The 26,071-nt window shown below is 47.6% G+C and overlaps 1 protein-coding gene across 4 annotated transcripts in view; it reads right to left on the bottom strand.

Moving 5' to 3' along the window:
- Window positions 1–500: 500 nt before the first annotated feature.
- Tbx5 (T-box transcription factor 5) overlaps window positions 501–26,071 on the bottom strand; it is a 50,246-nt gene continuing 24,675 nt past the window's right edge. For all 4 annotated transcript variants that reach the window (XM_041648768.1, XM_041648770.1, XM_041648771.1 and 1 more), the window contains 2 exons: window positions 13,171–13,397; window positions 501–2,464 (listed from right to left, as the gene is read on the bottom strand). In XM_041648768.1, coding sequence (XP_041504702.1) covers window positions 1,890–2,464; window positions 13,171–13,397 — 802 coding nt within the window. In that variant the 3' untranslated portion in view covers window positions 501–1,889. The remainder of the gene's footprint in view (window positions 2,465–13,170; window positions 13,398–26,071) is intronic.

Raw genomic sequence — 26,071 nt, 5'->3', positions numbered from 1 at the left:
AGTTTTAAACACATCACATCCCAAGATCCTAATCCTATGAATAATGTATTCCACTCCACCCTGCTTGGGAATCGTGGGTCTGAAATACCCCTGAAGGTCAGCAGGACAGAACACATAGCAGGCAAAAGTCAGCCACAAGCCTCCCTGCTCCCTCTGCCCAACAGCCATCCCCTTATTCAGTCCGCAGAAAACAGAGAAACAAACAAAAAAAAACCACGGGTGTCCACGTCTTCTGTATTCTCTTAAGCACATGGTATTTATTAGGCATTAATGGGCACACAAATGTAAGGAACGGTTACTTGATTCTCACCCACCCCCCCTTAGAGACACAAAAAGACAAAAATCGCATAGGACACTCACGTGCAAACACACTCACTCGCTCACTGATTTCCGCATCCTCAACCACACAGATTACCCTGTTCTGTTTATTAGGGTCAGTTAAAAAAAAAGAAAGAAAGAAAAAAAGAAAGAAAATGAAGAAAAGAAAGAAAAGACACAAAACCTTAAAAAAAAAAAAGACCAAGAAAGGGAAACACATTCAAAAGCAAGAGAGAGAGGAAAAAACACAAACGTAGTTTTGAGTACCAATAAAATTAAAAGGTTTTGGTCAGCCCCCAGGCTGGGTTTCCTGTTACTAAATTAGAATTCCTATTTATAAATAAATAGTACCAGTAAAATATTACATCTGAGAAACCCTACAATAATGTAGTACTTACACACCTTTTTTTAATACTGTTTTTCGACTTTTGATGCGTGTGGTTTGTGTCCCAGGTGATTGGCGCTGGGGCAGTTTCTTGCAGGCAGAGGCACCGGTAATATGGCTTCCTCTCCTTCAGCACTTGGAGCTGGTTAGCTTTGTGTGCCTCCTGTTCGCCACAGGGGCGGTTTGAGCCAGCCTGGGGCTGACTTCCTGGTTGTCTTCTTTGCTTTGCTTTTTAACCATGAAGTATACTTATTCTCGCTTTTTTCCCCCTCCCCTACATCTTGGAAACGGGGTGCTTGTCCCCCTGATCTGAATCCCAGTTCTGTTCCCCTCTATCACCAGGGCTCTTTCAGTTTGTGGAAGCAAGATTTCCAGCCGAGAAGTCATAGGCCCCGATCTAGCCACAGACGGAGAGACCTGGAGCTGGGGAAAAGACGCTGAAAGGCGAGACGGCAGATGAAGTCCGACGTCCTGACTCCATCCGCTCAGTAGAAGGCAACTTTGAATGCCATGAAGCTGGGGAGGGCAGGTCAAAACCGAAAGGGGGAAAAAAAAGCAAAACCCAATCCAAAAGCTAGCAGGTACCTCTGGGACCTTCAGAGACATCTCACGTGACGGAGGTAGGTATTTTCATTAGAGGACGGTGTCTGAATGTACATCTTAGCTCGTTTATTGGAGGGAAGCCCCAAAAGGAATTGTTTTGAGACATATTTGTCTCTGCTCTCCCTCCATTAAGGGACTGGGTCCCAGTAAGAAAATTCAAAGAAAAAAAATATATTATTATTTATTATATAACAAAGTCAACATTAACACCAAGACACAGAATGTCTCTCACTGTGCGCCGGGGTCAAACACTCAATGAGGCAGTGTGTTCTAGAACCAAAAGAAACAATCGGGGAACGCGGCTGGGGCGCTGCGGGTGCACCTGGCTGATGGAGGTTGTCGGGGTGGGACTAGTCTCTTTTCCTGTTTTGTAGGTTTTGAAGCAAAAAAACGACAGAGCCACAGTTTCGGAATGGTGACTTCACTGATCAGATCAGTGGCCGTGGGAGCCTCAGGAACAGAGGTGACAAGAGGTCACATGAGTTTCTCATCTGTGGGGTTCTCATTGCTACTGTCCCTCATCTCTCTCTCTTTTCCTCTCCTCTCTCTCTCTTGCCCCTCCCTCTCTGGCAAAAGTCTGCCTTTAACTATTCTCACTCCACTCTGGCACCATGCCAACGCCGTGTACCGAGTGATACTGGTGTGGGGACAGGGTCCTGGGCACGCCGTGAGAGTAGAGGAACTCAGGGGGCTGCAGGCCCCCTGGAGACTGAAGGCCAGTCTGAGGCCCGCATTGCCTGACCACAGGCTGATGAGCCACTGACGTCTGGTGCTGGAACATTCCCTCGCCGAGCTGAGGAGACCCATGGTTGGCCATGCCAGCTAGCCGAGGGACCAGGGGCCCGGAAGTAAAATGAGCGGAGAAGTGCTGATAAGGTAGGCGGTCCATGGGCTGCACCGTGGTGACCGTGCAGCTGCTGTAGGACGGCATGCTGGGCCACGTGTTACAGCTGATGTCCTCCAAGCTGGGCACGGGCTCGCTGGGTGGAGCGGAGCTGGCGTACATGCAGGCCTGCCTTTGGGCCGACTCAGTCCTGTAAGAGGCACTCAGGCCCTGCTGCTGGGGATAGCCCGGGCGGTAGAAGGCATCCTCCTCGCTGGGGGATGTCTCCATGTACGGTTTCTTATAGGGGTGCTCAGTGCTGGAGCATTCTTCATCTGCAAAGACCGGAAAGAAATTAGCCACCCCACACCACAGCGGAGACCAGAGATAGCCACTGGGCCCAACACTAGGGGCTGTCGACTCCAACCTCCATTCTGACCAAAAAAAAAAAAAAAAAAGTGGAGCATCATGGCCATAGGGTTGGGGCTATGACTTTTAAGTCAAAATCTTGACCTTGAACTAAGTTAATTTCTGAATCTACAAAATGTAACGAAGTCCTCTATAGCACTTCCTACAGAGAGGAACACTGAGAATTAAATGAGAAAATGTGTCCACTAAGCAATCCAGAGCCTGGTACACAGAAAAGTTCCACAAAGCATATCATCATCATCACCACCATCACCACCATCAATACCATCACCACCATCACCACCATCACCACCATCACCATCATCACCATCATCACCATCACCATCATCATCATCATCATCACCATCATCACCATCACCATCATCATCATCACCACCATCACCATCACCATCACCATCATCATCATCATCATCATCACCACCATCATCACCATCATCATCACCATCACCACCATCACCATCATCATCATCACCATCACTATCATCATCATCACCACCATCACCATCACCATCATCATCATCATCATCATCACCATCATCACCATCACCATCATCATCATCATCACCACCATCATCACCATCACCACCATCACCATCATCATCATCACCATCATCACCATCACTATCACCATCATCATCATCATCATCACCACCATCACCATAATCATCACCATCATCACCATCACCATCATCATCACCATATTATCATCATCACCATCATCATCATCATCATCATCATATTCAGCCTTATTATTAATGATAACATTAGTAGTACCATTGTTTTCCCCCTCTTGTCCATTATCTCATCCGTTCTCTATCACCCCAAACCTGGTATAAGTGCAGAGATAATAGAAACAACAGAAGTACCAGAAACAACAATAACAACAAATACACACGATGCTGACAATGCCCGGCCGTGTTCTAACCACTTCCCACAAGATGACCCACTCAATCCTCACAACAACCTTATGAGGTGGGCTAGTAGTCCTGTTTCATATGTGAGAGAAAAGGAACGCAGAGGGTAAGAAGCTTGCCCAAGGCCTGACACCGTGGCTGATAATGGTGGCTTTGTGAGTAGTGATCTGCTTATCTCACTATAAAGTGTCTGCTCATCAATGTCACACTGCATGAAGGAAACAATAAGCATCCCATGCAATGGATAGGTAGATGGATGATGGATTGACAGGTGAGTCAATGGGGTGGGTGAATGGTGGATAGATGCAAGGGTAGATTGATGATGGATGGATAGACGATGGGTAGGTGGGGTTGGATGGATGGATGGATGGATAGATGTGTGGATGGATGGATGGGTGGATGGATGGATGGGTGGATGATGGATGGATGGGTGGATGGATGGATGGGTGGGTAGATGGATGGATGAATGGGTGGGTGGGTGGATGGATGGATAGATGGATGGGTGGGTGATGTATGTATGGGTGGATAGATGGATGGATAGATGTATGGATGGATGGGTGATGGATGGATGTATGGGTAGGTGGGTGGATGGATGATGGATGGATAGATGATGGGTGGGTGGATGATGGATGGATGGATGGATGGATGGATAGATGGATGGGTGGGTGGATGAATGTAATTTTGAACAAATCCCCTTTACTAGTTGTTGAGTCAATATCAATCCCTGTGTCTCTGTGTCTTGTGGACTGGATCATATCCCTCTTCTGTGCACTACTTAGTCTCGGAACAGGGTAATGGAGATAATTTCATCTCCAGAAGAGTCTCCATTAGGCACTTTGGGACTGTTAGCCCTCTTGGGAGCTAACCAATATGCTTGCATGGGTCATTTCCTAGAAGAATTCGCAGAAAAAGAATGTCTTGAAAATGTATGCACACACAGTTTTCCACAACTTTCGGGGTGCCAAAAACTTACTAAGACCCAGACCCCAGGCTAAGAGCCCTCAACACATAATCGTTTGATTCTTCTCTTAGTGTGTTGCCAGGAGGGTGGTAGGGTAGGGGAAGTGGAAAGGGGGAGTCCACCCCCCAACAACCATCTCATCACTTGAGATGCAGGTTAGTGATGCAGACCTCACTTGATAATAAGATTAAATTGAGGAGAGAAAAGAGGAATGGATTTGGTCAAAATATATCACATGTATGCAATTCAAAACTCAGCGAAGAAGGAGAAGAAGAAGAAGAAGAAGAAAAAGAAGAAGAAGAAGAAGAAGAAGAAGAAGAAGAAGAAGAAGAAGAAGAATTCAAGTCGCTAGTCCCCTGATAATTTAAAGAACGTCTCTCTAGGGGGCTGGAGAGATGGCTCAGAGGGTAAGAGCACTGGTTGCTCTTCCAGAGGTCCCGAGTTCAATTCCCAGCAACCACATGGTGGCTCACAACCATCTGTAATGAGATCTGGTGCCTTCCTTGCCAGCAGTACATTGTATGCTTAATAAATAAATCTTTAAAAAAAAAAAAAAAGAACGTCTCTCATAACCAGGACAAGACGGCACATCATTGTCATGGAAGACCTGGTCTCTAGCCACTGCCAGCTGCTCCCTGCAGGGAGGCCATACCTGAAGATATCTGCCAAGTTGTCACTTCAAACACGCCCATTCCCTGGGACAGATCTGATCCTCCTGATTGGAGATTATCAATTTTCATCTCCTGATCTCTTTCTGATCAACATATGCTGACAAATAACTTACGAAGCTGGGAATGCAGCCCAGTGGCAGAGTTCTTGCTCCAGATTTGATCATGTGTGGGGTGTGTGTGTGTGTGTGTGTGTGTGTGTGTAAGAAATGAGGAGGGTAGGAAAAGAAGGGTGAGAAGTCAAAGGGTCTGTGTCAAGAAAGTAAACTCCATCAGCCCCTTCTGGGAGCCAGAGCCATCTACCATCATAGTTAACATGTGCACTGTGGTTGAGTTTAGCTTATCTGAACATTTGTTTGTGTCTATGTGTTTTGATACAAGGCCTCACTCTGTAGCCCAGGCTGGCCTAGAACTTGCAATCCTCCTGCCTCAGCTTCCTGAGTGCTAATCCTCTCTGGGTTTCTCACTTGTAAATGGGGACAGGCTTCCCAGAGCTGTGGAGGCCTGGTCAGCACCCAGCAGACTATGGCTATCCCACATAGGTGGCATGGAGTCACTGTGGATACTGAGTCCCTGGAGGATGTGAAGATACAGTCACTGTGAGTCACACAGAGGGGACAGTGTGGCCTTCAGCCCATGTTCTTCAGGGTCAGACACCAGGGGGTGCAGCCCACCATTGGGTGTCAGAAGTGTTTTTGTGATGTGGGCTAACTTAACCTTGGTCTCCTCTGTCTGATTTAAAGGATACCGTACTTCAGGCTCCAGATAGATTGTGTCTTTTGGGGTTTGTCATGAAGGTATAGGCTTGTGTGTATGCTGTAGGCTTGTCTGGGGTGGGCTCAATCAGTGACAATTGTTTTGTTACCGAAAGGAGGGAGAGAGGGAGGAAGGGAGGAAGGGAAGGAAGGAAGGAGAAGGGAGAAGGGAAAGGAGAGCAAAGGGAGAGGAAGGATGGGGAGGGGAGGAAGCCATGGCTGTCTTTGAGAAGTACAATTGTCTTGGTCATGATCTTTCTTGCATGGTCAGCAGTCATGGAGCTAGATGTTAGGCTAAACGCCACGAGGAAGAAACTACTCACAACGCACGTACGATGTGACTCCACTCTGTCTTACAAAGCCCTTCAACATGTCTGTCTTTGCTACCATTTCTCATAGCAGGAAGTGAACCTCAGAGAAGTGACAGGGACAGAAATCAAAGCGGGCGCTGACTTCCCGTGCCTACAACGCCCTGTCTCTTTGCTCTCCAGCTTTCCGACGGTCAATGCCATTCATCTGGCAACCCAGCGGGTATTGCCTGAGCTCTGCCAAGTGCCAGGCAGTGGACCAGGTGTTTTGGCTGGAGCTATGACCCAGGCAGACATATGTCCCTCCAACTGGGAACAGTGACTAAAGAAAAGCTTGTCACTCAGAGCAAGGACTGGGGTATAAAGTAAGCATCCATTTGCCGGCGCAGCCCATAGGTTGGTTTATTAAACACTCTTCCAATGGATAGGTAATAAAGTAAGCATCCATTTGCCGGCGCAGCCCATAGGTTGGTTTATTAAACGCTCTTCCAATGGATAGGTAAGTGTAGACCTTGCTTCAGCCACACAGCACACGTCACTGTGTTCCCCAGGTGATGCCAGCAGGCAGCTTGGAAGCCTCCCTGCGCAGTGTGGCTTGTGCCTGCCTCTCGGCATTGTACGTTTATTTTTAGCTAGACATTTGCAACACATCTGGGAACCATAGGGTGCCCAAACATTGGTACCAAAAAAAAAATTCAAAACATCCCCCCCCAAGGAAACTCTTGCAGTCACTTCTGCAGGTGTTCTGTGTACACAATGCCAACCACGCAGATGTTTGAAGACATCCAGATGTTTTGCAGTGTTTACTTAAAAAAAAACAAAACAACTTTTAACTAGCTAGGGCTTTTGGACTCTTGACATTGCCACCTTGGGCTCATTTTCATGCCTGCCGCCTCCTCTCTAGATTCCTTCCTCCCAATCTTCCTTCAGCCCACCAGACCTTAAACCCAAAGATCTCACTGTTGCTGGCTGGGCTCATAGCTTTGGATTTTTTATTATTATTATTAACAAGGGCGTTCCCCCTTTCAATAACAGAAAGTACAGCTGCAGGGTACCCTTGGCAAGAGAAAAAGAAAGGCAAAAAGGAACCATTTTTAAGTTTTTGATCCCTTCCAGATTCATTACAAGTTTAAAAGGGGGTGGGACGAGGAGGAAGAATAATAAGAAAAAGATCGGAACACAGTTTGGAAAATCGTAAAATTATGCATTCCAGTCTTTAAGACCCAGAAAGATCTGGTGCAGAATGCTCAGGAAAACTCCCAACCCGGGTTCCTGCTGAACACAGGACCTGAGGATTCTCAAGTCTTCCCAGGCGTCATCACACTGTAAAGGAATTCTACCGCAGGGTCCAGGCTTCAGGTCAGGTCAAAGCACTGCATGCAGTCTCAGTGTGTGTCCAGGGCGAAGACCTGGTTTCATTCTTTTTATTGTCTGGGTCGAGCTTAGCTTCCCTGGCGGTGGAAAAAGCCGTAAGCAGATGTCAAGTGTTCTAATGGGACTGACTAGTCGAGGACCTGAGGATTCTGCTTCTAAGCACACACGCAGCAAGAATGCTCAAGGACACTTGCAACCCTGCGAATCCGGCTAATTCTTTTGAGTAACAGGGAAGTTCTTCTTGAATCTGACCACCCAATACAGTATAGTACTGCAGGAAGCCCTGCTCTTTTAATATTTTCTTAGAGACATGTTTTTGTTTGTTTGTTTGTTTGGGGGGGGGTTGTTTTAATCGGGGATAAAATGGTTTTAGTGATGAGCTCAGAATCCTGACTTTAAAGCAGAGTCATGACTCCAAGGCTTATGCTTCAAGTAGCCATGGATGGAGACCTGAACTGCTCTAAGCTCAGTCCCTGACTGTCACGGGGGGCAATCCCCAAACTCCTCCTTAGGTTTAATTAAGGAAATACCAAGTGTGGCCTCCTGTCTGTCTGCCTTACACAGCAGTCAGCTCAGTACTTGAAGTAGGAAATCTCTTACCTCAAACCTTATCCATCTGCATAAGCCATGTCTCCTCCCTTTCTCTAATTTTCTCTATTAGCATACTAGGCAGATGGTGCTCTGAAGGTCACCCAATACTCAGAGGAATTTGGGTGGATTCCAGAGCTGGAAGCTTCCCAGGGCCACTTTTCAAGTCACTGATCCCATTGAGCAAATATGGTCACAGTTCCCAAGTGGGTCATATCCCTTGCTGGCTGAGTTAACGCAATGAAATGTTGTGGCATCTCCACAGACAGAGACCTTGGAACCAAGCTCATAGAACTCTCGGCTGAGGGATCTGCAGGTGGTCAGAAGATGGCTTCATTCCGACCTTCTGAGTCACAAAAAAGTGAGGATGGGTGACCCTGGACTTTCTGCTGTTAATGTAACTCAATAGGGTCAGCCAACACCTTACATGGATGGATGGATGGATGGATGGATGGATGGATGGATGGATGGATGAATAGGTTGGTGGGTGGATTAATAGATGGGTGGATGGATGAATGACTAAATAGATAAATGGATAGATGGATGGATAGATGGAGAAATAAATGAATGGATGATAGATTTTGAATATATATGACCCAAACTCTCAGTACTTGAGTTAAAATGGAGACCTTGGAATGGCATCATGGGTAGATCTCAAGTATAAACAAAACCACCTTGACTCAGAACCCAAGCCACTACAATGAGTTTACCCACTGGCTTCATGCCTGTCTCCCCACAAGAATACATGTTTCATGAGAACAGATCTCTCTCCAGTCTGCTTTCTGTTTACAGGGCCCAGTGTACACCACGTTCTCAGCAAGTACGCCTTTGACTTCTCCCCAGTTCTGCCTTTTATCACTCATCATCAGTCATATTACCTTAGAATTTGATATTGGTGCACAGGGCAGAGGAAGGAGGACTGGGCATTTCTCCAGCTCAGGCTGCCCTGAACAAATCACTTATGGGAAAACACTGAAGCTCTAAAAACTTTTAAAAACACACAACATCAGGTTGGCATGATGGCTCAGCCCGTAAACTCACCTGCTGAAAAGCCTGGCAACCTGAATTCGATTCCTGAGACCCGCAGGAGGTAAGGCTGGAACCAACTCCTGCAAGGTGTCCTCTGAACTATACACACTTACCGTGGTAAATGTGCACCCACGCACATTTACACACATGCGCATGCACACAAAACAAACACATGTAAAATCTTTACAAACCTCATAGCATGGGAAACAAGTAGGCCCTCCTCATCTCTCCTGTGGCCTTCCCTTTGATAGCCAGTGCTGTGAATGTCTTTGCTACATCTTAATTTGGGTAGGTTTGCTTGCTAATGAGAGCATGGTGAGAGTCAGGGTACACGGGAAAGAAAGACAAGTGCTCGCTCAGATCTTCAGATCCTGGATTTGATGGAGTGGCATTGATAAAAGACCTTCCCAGCTTTTATGACTCCATCCATTGAGAGAGATAGGCTGGAGACAGCCGTGTCCAAACACAAGGATAGGCTCCTGGCCTGTGGGGCTCTTTGACATTGCATGGGCCTGGCTCCTGGGCTGGCTGGAAGGCCGACAGACAATGAGGGGAAGTCAGATAGCGGGGGCCAGGCTGGGGCCAGGGGGGAAACCACCCACAGAGTTATCTCTCCTAGGGAGTCCCAAACTGGAAGGAAGCCTCCCTGATTCGTTTATCACCTCACACCGTGGGGACCGATGATGAATTGCCTTCTGACCCCATTGGCTTCCCTGTCACCCAAAGCTCCTTTGGGGGTTGGGAGCATAGAAGGTGGCAAGGAAGGCAGAAGTTTCTGGGAAGACCAGAGGCTTTCTGTGGAGTATATACTGCACTCCCTAGTACCCCAGCTCCACTGGCTTCACTGGGGATGCTGGGCCAGGCCTCTCACTGACTAAGAGACTTTGGGAAAATTTCTCCATCTCTCTGAGCTTTAGTGTCCAATCTGAAGGGACAGAGTAGGGGGACACATTTTCACATTCTTATCTCTAGCCAGTCCAAGGTTCTGGTTCCACTCACTTCTCCAGCTCTGAGCCACCATGGCAGTCCTCACAACCTACAGTCACCCCTCAACAGGTGTCTGGTGTCATTCCTGTCCCCTCCTATCACAGCCAAGTGATGCTGCCAAACACAACATTTAACCAGGACAGTTGCAGGCTGCTGATCCCCTGACGGCCTCCCATGCCTGTTCAGATAGCACTTGAGTCTGTAATAGAAATGGCTTAGGAGGCACCTAATTGGCCCTGCCTCTCTCTCCAGTCTTCTCCTTTGCTCTGGGAACCCACGCTCCAACCTTCTCCAGAGAGGGTGGACACCCACACCCTCCCTTACCCTTCTCCTAGCTGCCTTCCACTCTCCCTGATCCCATGCCCCATCTGTTTTTCCAGCTTGATATCCGTTAGCAATCTGAAGCTGTGTGTGTGGCATTCATGTTTGCATGTATGAGGGACACGTGTAGACCCTCGTATATAAAGGTCAGGGGACAGCCTGGGCTGCTGCTTCAGGTGCTCAGCTATGCCGGTAGCGGGCCAGGTACTTCCCAAGTATTCTCTCGTCTCATGCCTTCATCCACCTAACTGGTAGGACTCACCACTAGAGGTACTCCAAGTCCAGAAAAGTGAACGATTTGCCCAGGGTCACCTGGTTGCAAGTGGACAGCAGTTGCAACCCTTTCTGCAACAGGCAGACCCCTGCTTCAGCCCGCTATGCTGATTCTAAGTGCATCTAAGCAGAGAGGTTGACTCTGGCATTTTTGCAGCCTTCCCAGCACCACATGCATGCAGAAGGCGTGGCTAAGGGCTCTGCTATGAGTATTGACCCCAAACAGGCTTTGATTCTTCTCAATCTTCTTCCTAGCCTCTCTTCTCTTTAGGTCTGGCATTAATTTAATCAACAGAGCTCCCTAACGCAAACCTGCTGAGTTCTCTATCGCTATGTATGACCAAGTCTCCATGGCAGTCTCCCTCTGGAGATGACATTTTGAGAGTGTGCTTGGTGGTAACACCGACAAGAGTGTGCTGCTAAGAGACACAGGGTATCGGTGTGCAAACCAGACTTAGCTTCCAATTCCACCTTCGTGAACCACTGGCCAGCCAGGTGCAGTGGAGTTTGCCTGCAATCTCACTACTTGGGAAGCTGATACAGGCAACTGAGGTTGGTTCAAAGCCAACCTGGGCTACGTAGTGAGTCTGAGGCCAGCCTGGGCTACACAGTGAGTTTCAGACCAACCTGAGCTATACACGAAGTTTGACCTTCTCTTAAAAGAAAAAAAACCCACCAGCCCTTTTCTGTGCCTCAGTTTACCACCTTTAAGTAGAGGTCCCCGTACCTACATTGGGAGAAGACTTACTCAGAGACCGAGACAAGTGAGGACCCTTTTAGCCATCATACCAGACAGGATGCTTGAACAGGAACTCCTCCTTGGATACTCTTTCCCTCTCTGCAAGCCGAGGGAACAGACAAGCTTGCCGCATCTGGTATCCAGCCCACCTGGGGGTGGATGTGTGGGGAGCCAGGCTGGGGGCTGTTGGGGTGACATTGTTCAGGCCTCGGAAATTCAAGGAGTTTGAAGGGTTTGGGGTCCATCTGGAAGTCAGGCATCAGCCCTAGGCAAGGACCAACGCCAGCACATCTATCCTTTCCGAATGCAAGAATGGGGCAGCCTAGGCTAGTCACTCAGAACATGTTTTCTTCCTCCGGGAAGCCCAGCTCCTGAGAATTCTACTACAACTTCTACAGAAGTAGCTTTGCTGGCGGCGCCTGAGGACAGTGGCTTAACTACAGGTCCAGAAACAGGTCACTGCACTTCTGCTGGCGCCCAATAGGCACTGGTGGGGGAGAGTGGTAACAGGCCAGACTATGACTTAGGTGTTTTAGAACAAAACATTTGCCATTGACGGAGCCCACCCCAGACAAGCACACAACATATGCACACACCTACTGTTCCTTCACATCAAACTCCAAAAGACACATAACACCAGGGCCTCTTCTAAATCAGAGGAGACCAAGGTTAAGTTAGCCCACATCACAAAAACACTTCCGACTCCCAAAGGTGGGGCCGCATCCCTCGTGTCTGACCCTGAAGAACATGGGCTGAAGGCCACACTGTCCCCTCTGTGTGACTCACAGTGACTGTATCTTCACATCCTCCAGGGACTCAGTATCCACAGTGACTCCATGCCACCTATGTGGGATAGCCATAGTCTGCTGGGTGCTGACCAGGCCTCCACAGCTCTGGGAAGCCTGTCCCCATTTACAAGTGAGAAACCCAGAGAGGATTAGCACTCAGGAAGCTGAGGCAGGAGGATTGCAAGTTCTAGGCCAGCCTGGGCTACAGAGTGAGGCCTTGTATCAAAACACATAGACACAAACAAATGTTCAGATAAGCTAAACTCAACCACAGTGCACATGTTAACTATGATGGTAGATGGCTCTGGCTCCCAGAAGGGGCTGATGGAGTTTACTTTCTTGACACAAACTCCTTGGCTCGGACAGCTTAGGGAAAAGTCATCAATTTCTCACTTGATAAGGGAACTATGGCATGCCTGAGACACCTTACTGCATGGATGTAAAGACTCTGTGTATGTGTGTGGGAGAGGGGTGTAAATGAGAGAGAGAGGGTGTGTGTGAGAGAGGGGAGGTGTATGTGTGCTGTTTGTATGGTGTTATGTGTGTGCAATGTGTATGATGTGTGCGTCTTTGTATTAGTATGCTTGTCTGTGTATAAATTTTATGTAAGTATTGCGTATTTCTGTGCATGTGTATGTGTGTGTATGCACATGCTATACACACACACACACGCATGCATACTTTATAAAGCAGATCTAGACATTTTCCATCTTCCTCAAGGGGAGGCTGCACTGAGAGACATCCTAAATGAATCTCTTACTTGTTTCCTGCATGGTTTGAATCTCCTATCCCTTCTATGTTTCTGTGTTATTTATTGAAAAAATGATAATAGAATAATGCCCTGTGCATTCCACCCTGGGGAGGAGTGCAGTAAGGGAGGGGGCGCTGGCAGGCCTGCCACACTCACCTTTCCTCTTGGTGCAGTGGTAAATTTGGCTGTGCTCCTGCGCCAGTGGGTACGGGTTGGGTGGGGGCAGAAGGTCCTGGGAGGGGCCCGAGACACCATTCTCGCACTGGTACTGGGACCCTAAATTGGATGAGGTGGAGAGAGCTCGGGTCTCACTGCTGAAAGGACTGTGGTTGGAGGGCACTTTGTGCCTCACTGTGCTCCTGGGAACCACGGGGTACTCTTTACTGGAAGGAAGAAGACAGAAAGTTAGGTCCATCGGTGCTCTATTGCTGAGCCCCCTTGCTGAGCCACATGCCAACGAATCCACCAGAAACGTCAACAAATGAAAACCAAGGGGTCTTTGGGGATCAAGATGGCCCAGGGACACTTCTGGCATCCCATACCACGAATCCATATGTTCAGGCACTCACTTTTCACATCTCCTGCATTTAGCAAGTAGGCCTGAAAACAGCCAGGGGGACACCTAAGAACCTACCCTGACATTGGGCATCAGAACTACTTCAACTCATCCACATGTCTTTGAATTGTCCAATTCAAAAGATGGATGGCTGCCCAGACATTTAGGCTTAACTTCTGAATACTTTTTTAAAGGGTACGTCTTTGCTCAAGTAGAGCAGAGAACTCTGGACAGTCAGGTACAGCCTTAGGTCTTTCTACTGTGCTCAGATTCCTGGTTGTGACTTTGAAGTCGCTGTCTTTGTCACACTGCTGTACTTAACTGATCTGTGTCTTGCTTTTTCCCATCTGTAAGTTGGGGGCAATAAGCATCCCTAGTTCACAGTCAGGAAAGATGACTCAGTTGGTAGAGAAGTTGCTCACAAGCTTAGAGGCCTGAGTTCAGTCCCTGGAAGTCTCGAAAAGATGGAAGGAGAAAACCAACTCCACAATGTTGTGCTCTGACACACTATGGCACATGCATGCCCCAAATACATATCACATGTACACATGCATGGGGACACACACACTAATAATAATAATTAAAAGAAGTTCTCAAGGGCTGGAGAGATGGCTCAGTAGTTAAGTTTGGTTACCAACCCCCTATATCGGACAGCTCACAACCACCTGTAACTCCAGCTCCAGGAGAGCCAACTCCCTCTTGTGGAGTTTGTAGATACCTGCGCTTGTGTGCACATAATCCCCTTCTCACACACATATATGCATAATTAAAATTTTTAATATACATTCAAGAGATTACGAGTGAAAATGCCCCACTTTAAAAAAATTCCCAGTTTAAAGGGTTGTTGAGCAAAGGAATGAAGAGGACACAGCAAGTGCCATTCACTGTGGCTAATGTTTTAAGTAGAGAGAAGAGACACAGGACAGGGAGAGATGGGAAGATAAAGAAGATGGAAATCACACAACAAGATGAGGCCAAACCAAATCCAGGTTCTTCTTGCATCACACACACACCCTGCTGAGCCTCAGCAGTCACCCTGAGGCTTCCTGCTCAGCATCCTCCCAGGCTCTCAGAATCTGGTCCCTCCCAAGCTGAGGATGTAGGGTTGGTCGAGTGCTTGCTTAGTATGCATAAAGTCCTGCATTTGATCCCCAACACCAAATAAACCGAGCAGAGTGGATTGCATCTATAATTCCAGCACTTGGGAGGTAGAGGCAGGAGGATCCAGAGTTCAAAATAACAATAACATGATAATAATTTGATAAGCATTTCAGCATGATTAGACTCCTGTCTAAAGCCTGTGATTTATGAGTTAATCACAGTATTCTAGGAAATTTATAGGCTTCAGCACTCAGCCAGATACCTCTGGCACTAGGAACATATTCTGATACAAAACACATATGGATCAGGAAATTCCAAGAGTCAGAACTTTTTTTTTTGGCATAACCTGGAATCAAATATTTCTTTAGGCATTTTTGAAAGTAATTTTTGACCCAAATCGGTTTAGTCTCACTATGGAACAATCAAACACACGGTGAAAGTAAGTGCTTGGGGTACCAACTCAGCTCCTTCCATGCAGCTAAAACAAACGCTTACTTGTGGAAATTAAAGCATACATTTGGGACTGGAGGTACAGCACAGAGGTACACTTAGCATGCATGAAGCTCTTGGCTCAATTCCCAACACCACAATACATCCATCCATCATACATGCATCGTACATACATATATCACACATACATGCACCATACATACATATGCACATCCTAATATATATCATACACACATGCATGATACACACAAATCATATATGCATACATACATTACATACATTGCTGGAGATGTGGCTTAGTGGTAGAGTACATGCCTAGTAAGCTGAGATTCAATTTTCAGCACCAAAATTTGTTAATTAGTTAATTGATAACAGACTAAGAATAGAGCTCAGTGGTATTCTCATGGGATGTATAAGACTCTGAGTTTTAATAACTGAACTGCAATAAATTAAAAATGAAATAAAGTACAAGGCGTACATTATACAATCTCAGTAGCAAGCCCCTACTTAAAAATTCTTGAGAATGCCACAGGCATGAGTTCATGGCACACTTTTCATGAATTATGATGGTGTTATGATTGCTGTGCCCATTTTACAGATTAGGAAGCTGAAGCACAGAGAGATGAGACAACTTGCCCACAGACTCAAAACTTGTTAAGAGACACAACCAGAATTCTAGCCCAACCATTACCTAAATACATCTTTCAATATCTAAAACAGAGGCCTGGGATCAAGGTCCCCTTCTATGCACCAGGGATATAGACTTCTCTGCCCCTGTCTACGTCTGTTATGAGAAAACACATCATGGTGGCCAGGCAAGGGACACGAAGAGCCTGCCAAGTTTCCATGATACTACACACCCACCACTCATGACACCCAAGAGTCTCTTGGCTATGCCTCTCCCGGGGGCCTGTGCCATCTTGGATGCCAGCTGGGATGCTCCACATGGCCACCAGTCAGCCAGGAAGCTAAGCAGAATGGCATTAGCTCGAGAGCTCTGGCTTTGTGGTTCAAACCATGTAATGGAAAAACAAGAATAAAAGAAAAAGCAAAATAATAAAACACTACCAAAGCCATCAATTCTCACCGGTAATTCTGCCTGGGTCTGCTGAGGTCAAGCGCTGGGCTGTCAGCACTCCAGGAGGAAGGGAGAAAACGTTTTGGGGTTTTATATGTTTAACGGGGATGGTTATTTTTTTTAATTAAAGAAAATAAGCCTCCAAAAATATTGGCTGAGGGAATTTACAAGGGATCGTACCAGTGTGCTCCATGGAATTCTCCCATCCAGCCTTGCCAAACTGCAGAATTACTCATCCCGAGAAAGGCCAAACCCTGTTTTATAAACACTTCCAGAAGTGGAAAAGCGATATTATCCTCAATAACCACGTGTCCCTCACAGCTTATTTCCCTCTAAGGAGCCTCAAACATCATCCCCAGCGTGTATCAAGAACATCTTGTTTAGTGCCTGAGGTGCTGTATCCCGAGGCCATCTGACGGTGCCAGGCTGTGGGTAAGGGAAGGCAGTGTGCCTCCCCAGCCAGTGAGGGGAGAGAGACACAGGGAAGATACCCCACGGAGCTCTTCAGTGGACCCACCAAAGGATCCATCAGTACAGGGGAACTGTTAGCGTCTCTCTGGTGGGATCAACATGGTGCCTGAGACGGGAAGGTACAAGTTGTTTTCATCTGAAGCTTAAGGACACCCGTGAAGAAGCTAGAGCATCACAGTAGAGTAAATGTTGAAAAAAGGTATGTGTGTGTAAGGCAACCATGGAGGGCAGGTTTTCACCATAATCACCACCACCACCATCACCATCATCAGCATCACTACCATCGTTATCGCCGCTATCACCATCAACATCACCATCATCACCACCATCACCACCACCATCACCATCATCTTCACCACCACTGTCATCACCATTGCCGCCATCACTACCATGATTGGTAGTGTTTCATGAGCACTCACCCATGTTCCAGCCACCATACTGACTGTCTTCAATGTCTTCCCTCATTTGCTCCTAGACCATTCCTCATTGCGTGCAAATACTTAGGAGCAACCATACAGATAGGAAAATTCAAGTTCGGAGAGCTTAAAAGAGCCAACAAGCGGATCCATTCAAAGTCCATTCTGCTCCTAAACTCTTGAGGACAAACTTGGTTGTGGTGACAGGAAGGCTCTGCTGGCGCACTGCTAACAGGCTTATGATCACAGAGTTGGGAACCATCTACACAGAGCAGGGTTGAGGTCATTGGGCAAGTCCCACTGTTCCTGACGCCCTGCTGACCTTGTCATCCTCCGGCAATCCCACCAAACGGGCTCTGCTCAGAGGCACCAGACCCAAGCCAGATCTCGGGTCCCTCGGCTCTCCCTGGGTGCCAGAACCCACAGAGCAGACCCTCCCTGACTCAGGCTCCCTGACGTTCTGTTCCCTGCGAGTGAGCACGGAGTGAATGACGCCATTGTCACTGGGTCTGGGTTGTAAAATATTACAAGGGAAGATTGAAGTCGAGGGCCAATCTGCACCATCAGCTCGCCGCCAGCTAATGAATCCGTTTTCCACTGCACCCGACCCGATTGAATCGACCTTTTCACGAGAGCAGGTGGCGGAGAGCTGATGTGGAGGGGGCTTTTGTTCAGTTTTGTTTTCTCTAGGAGATGCTTACCCAATTTCTGGCAGCATTTTTAAACAACCAAAGTGGGGTGAGGGCCATAAAAGTCCTGTTCTTGTGGGGCACATTCCTTTACGGGCTCCCTACTTTCATCTGAGACCCAAATTAAAATGGGCCAGGCAAATACGGCCCCTAGGGAGCTTTCCTGGTGCGCGCACCTTCTAATCTACTTGGGGGAGTTGTTATGACCGGACATATGTGGGCACCATGGGAAACCAGGAAGGCACACCTCAGGTGGCACACAGCCCAGGCATCATACAGATCAGCACAGATAACGGATAAATTTGGTTCTCGGCTCACAGCAGAAAGGCAGAGAGAACCATCTTGCTGTGGAGAATAGGCCCAAATACTTTATGAAATTTCCCACTAGGGTTGTGTGGTTTGAGAGGGACCAAGACTCTCAGGGACTCCTCCTCATGCTAAAGACAACTTTAGGAACAACCTTGCTTTGCAGCTATGGGGTCACGTGGTTATACATCTCTAGAGAGAGCAACGGTGAGAATTGGCTCCTGGTTCTGATGCTGGCCTGGTTGGGTGGATGCCCATACTTAAGCACAGAGAAAGAGAGGAGGAAGGGAGAGAGAGAGAGAACACCCAGGCTGGCCTCAAACTCAATACATAGCCGAGGATGGCCTTCAACTTTTGTTTTGTTTTGTTTTCTATGTGTATGAGTGATTTGTGTGACTGTGTGTCTGTGTACCATGTGTGTGCCTGGTCTCCATGGAGACCAGCAAAGGGCACTGGTTCCCCAGGAACTGGAGTTATATATAGTTTTCAGTCACTATGTGGGATCTGAGAATTAAATCCAGGTCCTCTGAAAGAGCAACTAGTGCCCTTAACCACTGAGTCATCTCTCCAGACCCATTTTTTAAATTTATATTTTAGAAATTAGGCCTATTTGTTTTATTTTATGTGCATGAGAGTTCTTCTTGCAGGTGTGTCTGTGCACCACATGTGTTCCTGGTGCCCAAGGAGTTCAGAAGAGGGCACTGAATCCCCTGAAATTGGAATTATAGACAGTTGTGAGTCGATATGTAGGTGCTGAGAATTGAACCTAGGACCTCTGGAAGAGCCACCAGTGCTCTTAGCTGCTGAGCCATCTCTCCAGCCCTGACCTTCATCCTCCTTCCTCTGCTTCTGAGAGCTGAGATGCTAGGCATGCCCATCAGGTTTGGTTAATGTAGTAACGTAGTGCTGGGGATGGAACCCAGGCTTTATGAATGCTAAGCAAATACTCTACCAGCTGAGATTTTTATAGGGCAGGCTAGCTAGAGGCTCTCATTATGCAGTCAAATTGGCTCCCAACTCCCGATCCTCCTGTCTCAGCCTTCTGGATGCTAGGAGGACAGGAATACGCAACTCCATCCTGCACAGCACATTCTGAAGCAGAGCTTGGCACCTAGCAGGGGCTCTGAATGGGCTCTGAACTGCCTGCCCATCTCAAAGATCAGATACTTGGGGTTTGCCAGTTTCCTAGACAGAGGTGTGTGTTTGCACCCCGCTCCCTGAAAGGGGCCTGACACTCCAAAGGTGGTCTTAGCAAGTGCTCCTGACAGCTTTGAAGCCATGGAGCAAACTGGGTCTGTCTCCCTTTGTCCCTTTGTCTCTTTTCTTCCGTTTACAGGAAGGGGAAACCAAGGCCCATCCTGCAGGACATCTGGGAGTCACAAGGAGGAAGCTCCGCGGAAGGCACAGCAGTGGGCTTGAATGGAGCAGCGCCCTAAAGAGCTCAGGCTGTCAATCAAACACTCTTTCCTCATGCCTGGCACACTGCACAACGCAGACCCAACAGTCCAGTCTCAAATACTGACAAGTTTGCCAGCTGGAGAAATGACTCAGTGGGCAACCAACTTGCTCTAAAGACCTGAGTACCAGAATTCAGTTCTCAGCATTCACATAGTGCCAAGCAGGACTGGAATCCCATCTGTAATCCCAGTGCAAGGGAGGCAGAAACAGGGGATCCCAGGAGCAAACTGGGCGTCTAGACCAGCTGAATTAATGAGCACTGAGTTCAAGTGAAGGACCTTATGTCATTCTAGGAAGACACCTAACATTAACCTTGAGGCCACACACACATACATACACACATACATACACACTCACACACACACATGCACACACATACACAATGCATATACATATATACACACCCATACATATGTATACACACAAACATACACATGTGCACATGCACACACATATATATACATATGCACTCATACATACACAGAGACATATATACATATGTGCACACACATATAAATGCTAATAAATAAGGGGAAAGGGGGGATTTTTCTGGTATGTTCTAGATTTTGACAGGGGTTTAGATTTTACGATTATGTACACTTATCAAGAACTGGAAGGTAAACTTATAATACGTACATTTCACTCTAGAAATCTCAAAGAAAAGAAAGAACTGTGAAGAAAAATTGAATCTTAGTTAATGATACACACGCTGAAGGGTTTGGGGTGAATTGGCTCATTCCTCTGGCTTAGTTTAAATTTCATGTTATAGTGAGAAGGATAGGTGGAGGAATGGCGTGAACACATTGGAGAGACGGATGGTAGATGGGTGGATGGTTATGTAGGTGCACCAGAGAGATGGCCTGGAAGAATGGACAGGCAGACAGATGGGCACATATGTGACAAAGAAGACACATGAGCAGGAAGGTGTAGGAAGCTTTTGTCCCATCCCGGAGCCACAGACTGCCAGAGAGACATAGAGAACTCTTTTCTAGCAAATTTGCTTGTAAAACTGATAAATATTGCCGCGATACAGATGAGGGAAAGAGATAGATGGTGGTGATGATGGTGATGATGATGATGGTGATGATGGTGTGGGAGTCTGGGAGTGTAGCTCAGTGGTGAGTCACACGCTTAACAAGATCAAAGCACTGAGATGAACCACCAGCATCCCCCAAAATAATTAACTAAATAAAAAATATAAATTGTGTAAAGGATCTAGGCAGAGATTTCTTCAACAAGGCACAGGAATGGAGGAAAGGGTCAACTCCACCACCCGCAGCGGAAACTCAAGGCGGTCGGTCTCTCCGGGAGCTGTCACCTCACACCTGCTAGGATGGCTGCTATCGAAATGACATGAGATAACAGGTGTTAGCGAGAAGGTGGAGAAAAGGGAACCCTCTCCACTGCTGGTGGGGATACGGTCTGGCACAGTCATCACGGGAAACATTACAGAGTTCCTTCGAAAGCTAAAAATAGGAGTACTGTACGATCCAGCAGTCCCTCGCTGGGTCTGCATGCAGAAAGGATAGAATTGGTGACTGGATTCCCATGCCCATCACTGTCCTGGTCACCGGAGCCAAGAAATTGAAACAACCTATGCCTACAGGTGAACGGATAAAGGGAATGAGGAGTGTGTGTATAGCAGATAAGTCAACCTCAAAAAGGACTAACTCCTCTCACTGGAGACACCATGAATGAACCTGGAGGGTGTTGTGCTAAGGGAGAGAAGCCAGACACAGGAAGATAGAATGTGGGGCCTCACTCCTAGGTAGAGTCCTAAAATGGGCCAACTTCTGACAGGAGAGTAGAGTGGTGGCTGCCATGGGCTGAAGGAAGAGGCATGGAGTCAGGCTGGCCAAGGAATAGAGAGTTCCAGGCATGCATGAGGAATAAGCTCTAGAAAGACACCGAGTAGCCAGCATGGCACAGGGTGATGGTGCCGCACAGGGCGGGTGGTAATTTGCAGAGGGGTAAGAACTAGGTGTTCCTGGAGGGAAGGGAAGGGGGCAAGACAAGAGCGAAGGGGGGAGGGAGGAGGGGAAAGAATGGCTTAACGTTCCACTTACAACCTCAACCTTCCTCTTGTTTGAGATAAACATGATCCCCCCACCCCCCACCCCCCACCCCGTGGAGCAGGGGCAGAATCCACAATTACAGCAGAGTCAGGAGTCTGGATTGCTGACACAAAGAAGTCTCAAGTCACTTCTCGGTCACCGCACATTGGCATGGTCTTCAGCCACAAGCAAGGGAAAGCAAGAGCGCTAAGCCTTCCATAAGAAAGCCAGACATGGGGGCTGGAGAGATGGCTCAGAGGTTAAGAGCATTGCCTGCTCTTCCAAAGGTCCTGAGTTCAATTCCCAGCAACCACATGGTGGCTCACAACCATCTGTAATGGGGTCTGGTGCCCTCTTCTGGCCTGCAGACATACACACAGACATAATATTGTATACATAATAAATAAATAAATATTAAAAAAAAAAAGAAAGCCAGACATGTATGTGGTCAGGGGCTGAAATTTGATTTACAGGCAGAAGGGATAGAGGCAGGAACAGAAGAACTGTAACTTTGGAAGGGCCCCAGCCCCACAAGTCCCTTAAAATCGTTGAATTTTTTTCCCTGTGTATATAGTGTATTCCGGGTCTTTCTTGAGTTCATTTAATCTAGTGTGTGTGTGCTCCTGTGGGGGGGGGGGGGGAGCGGAGTTTCTCTATGTAGCTCTGCTATGTAGATCAGGCTGGCTTTAAACTCAGAGATGGCCTGCCTCTGCTTCCCAAGATAAAGGCCTGTACCACTACCAGCTGCTTTCATTTGACTTTAAGAAGGGAAAAGGATATAGTGGAAAAAGTGATACAAGCAAGGCTGAGCAGAGGTGGAGGACAATGAATGATCATGTACAATGTAGCCAGGATGAGTTCCTCCAAGACTGTTGAGCAATGGGGGTGGGTGGTTCTGACCTGGCTACTGTGTCCTGAGACCCAGACTTCCCCACACTGTCTGCTGAGGACAGCTCAAAATCTAGACACATCTACCTTACTCTCAAAAGAACAAAGAAACACAGATAGCATCACTCCTCTCTGAGGGCATCACAGCCACGAAGTGTGTTGACCCACAAAATTAGCTGATTCCAGGGAACACAAGTTGCATATCCTGAACCCCCAAATCCAAACGCTCCAAGGCCTGAAGCCTTCTGAGCACTGGACTGGGAAACTGCACGCTTGCTGTAATCTAAAGCACAGGTACAACACCGGCAAGAAGACTCAGCAGGGAAAGGCGCTTGTTGGACCAGCTTAGAGACTTGAGTTTCATCCCCAGGACCCACAAAAGGGCAAAATGAAAAAGATAGCTCTACAAAATTGTCCTCTTACCTCCAATACAAACATGCATGATATGCACACACACACACATACACATGCATACACACATACACACAATAATAATAATAGTAATAATAATAATAATAACAATAAACAATGTAGGTGTAGGACTCAATGTGGTGATGTGTCTCAATGATTGATCTCTTATTTGGCATATGCAAAAGCCACGGAGTCTGTCCCCAGCAAACAAGAACAAAATATAAGTAATCCAAAGAACTGACAAGTGCTGAAAACAACAACAACAAAACTCCTGGAAACAACCTAAATGCCCCTTGACTGAAGGAAAATGTGATACATTTATACAATGGAGTACTACACAGCAGAAAAATATAACGATATCTTGAATTTTGCAGGCAAATGGACGGAGCTAGAAAACATCATTTTGAGTGTGGTAACCCAGATTCAGAAAGACAATTATCACATGTACTCACTCATAAGTAGTTTTTAAACATAAACCAAAGAAAACCAGCTCACAAGTCACAATCCCAGAGAACCTAGACAACAATGAGGACCCTAAGAGAGACTTAGACAGATCTAATCTACATGGGAAGTAGAAAAAGATAAGATCTCCTGAGTAAATTGGGAGCATGGGGACCTTGGGAGAGGGTTGAAGAGGAGGGGAGAGGAAGGGAAGCAAGCAGAGAAAAATGTAGAGCTCAATAAATATCAATCAATCAATAAATATAAAAATACTGTATAGTATTCCCTTCAGGGTGTGTGTACAAGGCACGGAGACACAAATGAATCTTCGTATGCGCAGTTGAAATCGTCCATGTACATGCAATGATCCAAAATTCACAGAACTCCCAACTCTGAAAGGTCTCTGAGCTCAAACATTTTGGGTGAGGGACATTCAGTCTGGACCACCTGTAGCAGAACAGCCACCAGGGCTCAAGGTCATTCTGCAAGGAGCACCCAGGGGCCTCTGCAGCTGCCTTGAATTCAATGCCCATTCCTACTTCTGTAGAAGGGGGCTCCCCTCCACACCTCTCATCATATAGGAGGGGACTCCCCTCCACCCCCAGGACCTCCTTGCTCATAAAGAGGGTTCTGCATCTCAGTCACCTGTGTGATTGTGACAGGCCCACCAGCCCTGTGACCTCTCCAAGATATGCACTGTCACCCAGCACGGCCAACAAGCAACACGGGACGTCCCTGTTCTGTGCCTGCCAGGCAGTTTAAACCTCAGGGTCACTCCATCTAGGTCAATGAAGGGCACGAAGAACCTCCTCCTATAGCCAGTGCCTGTGTTGGAGAAGCTGTGTGCGGCGCTCCAGTGCACTGGCAGCATGGAATGCAGACCGTGAGGGGATGGCCTGAGAACCTACCTTTCCTTCCTTAAGTCACAGCCCTCGGCTCCCAGCCCCACCCAGATCCAGAAATCACAAGCAGTGTGTGGCCTGGTCAGCATGTGGATCATAAACGGGTTTCACTGAACTCTGCAACACGGAACTCAACACGGTCCTTCAACCGCCCCAAGGTCCTCTGTGGAAGAACTGAGGTCGCCCCATACCCTTTTCTCCTGTATGCAGCCTAGAGATGCATTTTGGGGAATTTGGGGGTGACCCCGTGTTCCACTTTTTCTGGCTCAGATAGTCACACACAAAGAACGGACAGAATAAGCTCAGGACAGGACGTCCCAGTCCATCGAGGACAGTTTGGGATTCGTCTGTTTGACATCAAGAGTTATCCTGTAGGTAAGTCTCTCCCAAAGACTTGAGAGGGACCTGTAGCTGGAGAGAGAGATGGCTCAGTAGCTAAGAGCACTGGCTGCCCTTCCAGAGGACCCAGGTTCCATTCCCAGCACCCCACAAGGCAGCTCACAGCCATCTGTAACTCCAGTTCCAGTGCCCTTTTCTGGCTTCTGAGAGCATTAATACCTAAGTGGTACACAGATTTACAAATAATCATACACATGAAATAAAATATAGCAGGCAAGTCAGAGGTCTGCCCTCCTCAGGGATCTTGGAAGATGCCCCCCCTCCCCGCACACACCCCCTCTCACACTTGCTACAAGGTGAGTCTCTGGATCTGCTGCTCTTTTCTGCCCTGGGCTTCTGCCTTTCCACGGAACCATGCACCCGCCCACTGTGGATCGGAATGTCTGAAACTGTGACCCAAATTAAGTTTTTCTCTTATGAAGGTGATTATCTTGGGGATTTGCGGCAATGCTGGAAGGCTGAGTTAGAGCATCTCATTACCTCACAGGCGCTGATCGTCTGCAATTCCCAGGTGTCTTCAAGCTGTCTAGATACTTCATAGACACCGAAGCCAAGTTCAAGGCAGGGACATCAGCGAAGGGCAAGGTGTAGGGTTGTCTCTGGCCACAGAGGAGTCCCAGTCCTCCCTAGTGGCTGAGCATGGGTGTGCATGCAGGTGCACGATTTCTGCTGTCTTTGTGTTATCTCGACAGCATCACCTATTCGACATTACCTATTCTGGACGCCGACCCCATTGCAAGTGTCAGTCATTTCCTCCACTCAGCTGGGAGCCGTCCTGCCTGCTTCTTTCCTCCCTCCCTCCCTCCCTCCCTCCCTCCCTCTGCCTTGTCTCCCCCTCTCCCTTCCTTCATTCCTTTCCTCCCTCCTCCCCTCCTGTTGACTTAGTCTCATTCTCTACATAGAAGCATCTTTGAAACCTCAGCCCTGACACGCGGGTGAGCCCAAGCACCCTCTAAAAACAGCTCCCCCATCACTCATCTCTCAGAACTTTGAGGAACACTGACCGTGAGAAGCTGTTTTTACGGCAGTCCCCACCTTTCCTAACAACCTGAATGCGTGCACACTGTCACAGGAAGCTGGAAATGGGCCTTTTATGTGGTCTAATTTTTCCCCCAGCTCTCCCGTGTTTATTATAAGCAGTGATGGCTCCTGTAACCAGACACCGTAAATGAATCCTGAAGAATAGCTAAGCCACAGCCGTGTTTGCCCAAACGCAGAATCGGAAGAGAGAGAGCACGGAGCTAGAGTGGGACGGTGTCCAGGTCTTGGCCAAGCTGCCCTAGAAGAGTTGTACAGCCTCCAGAGCCCTGCTGCTCTCTCTCTTCCAGATTCCATCCCTCCTCCTCCTCCTCCTCCATCAGCTGTCACTCAGTGTGTGGGGGACAGGAAACAGAATTACAAGATTAACAGTGAGCCGGCCTTTATCACAGCTGACTC

Source organism: Microtus oregoni, unplaced genomic scaffold, assembly GCF_018167655.1.
Source record: "Microtus oregoni isolate MIOR12 unplaced genomic scaffold, Mior012 000003F_ref0000135, whole genome shotgun sequence".
NCBI classification, from domain to species: domain Eukaryota; kingdom Metazoa; phylum Chordata; class Mammalia; order Rodentia; family Cricetidae; genus Microtus; species Microtus oregoni.
This window is presented reverse-complemented; position numbering and strand designations above follow the sequence as displayed.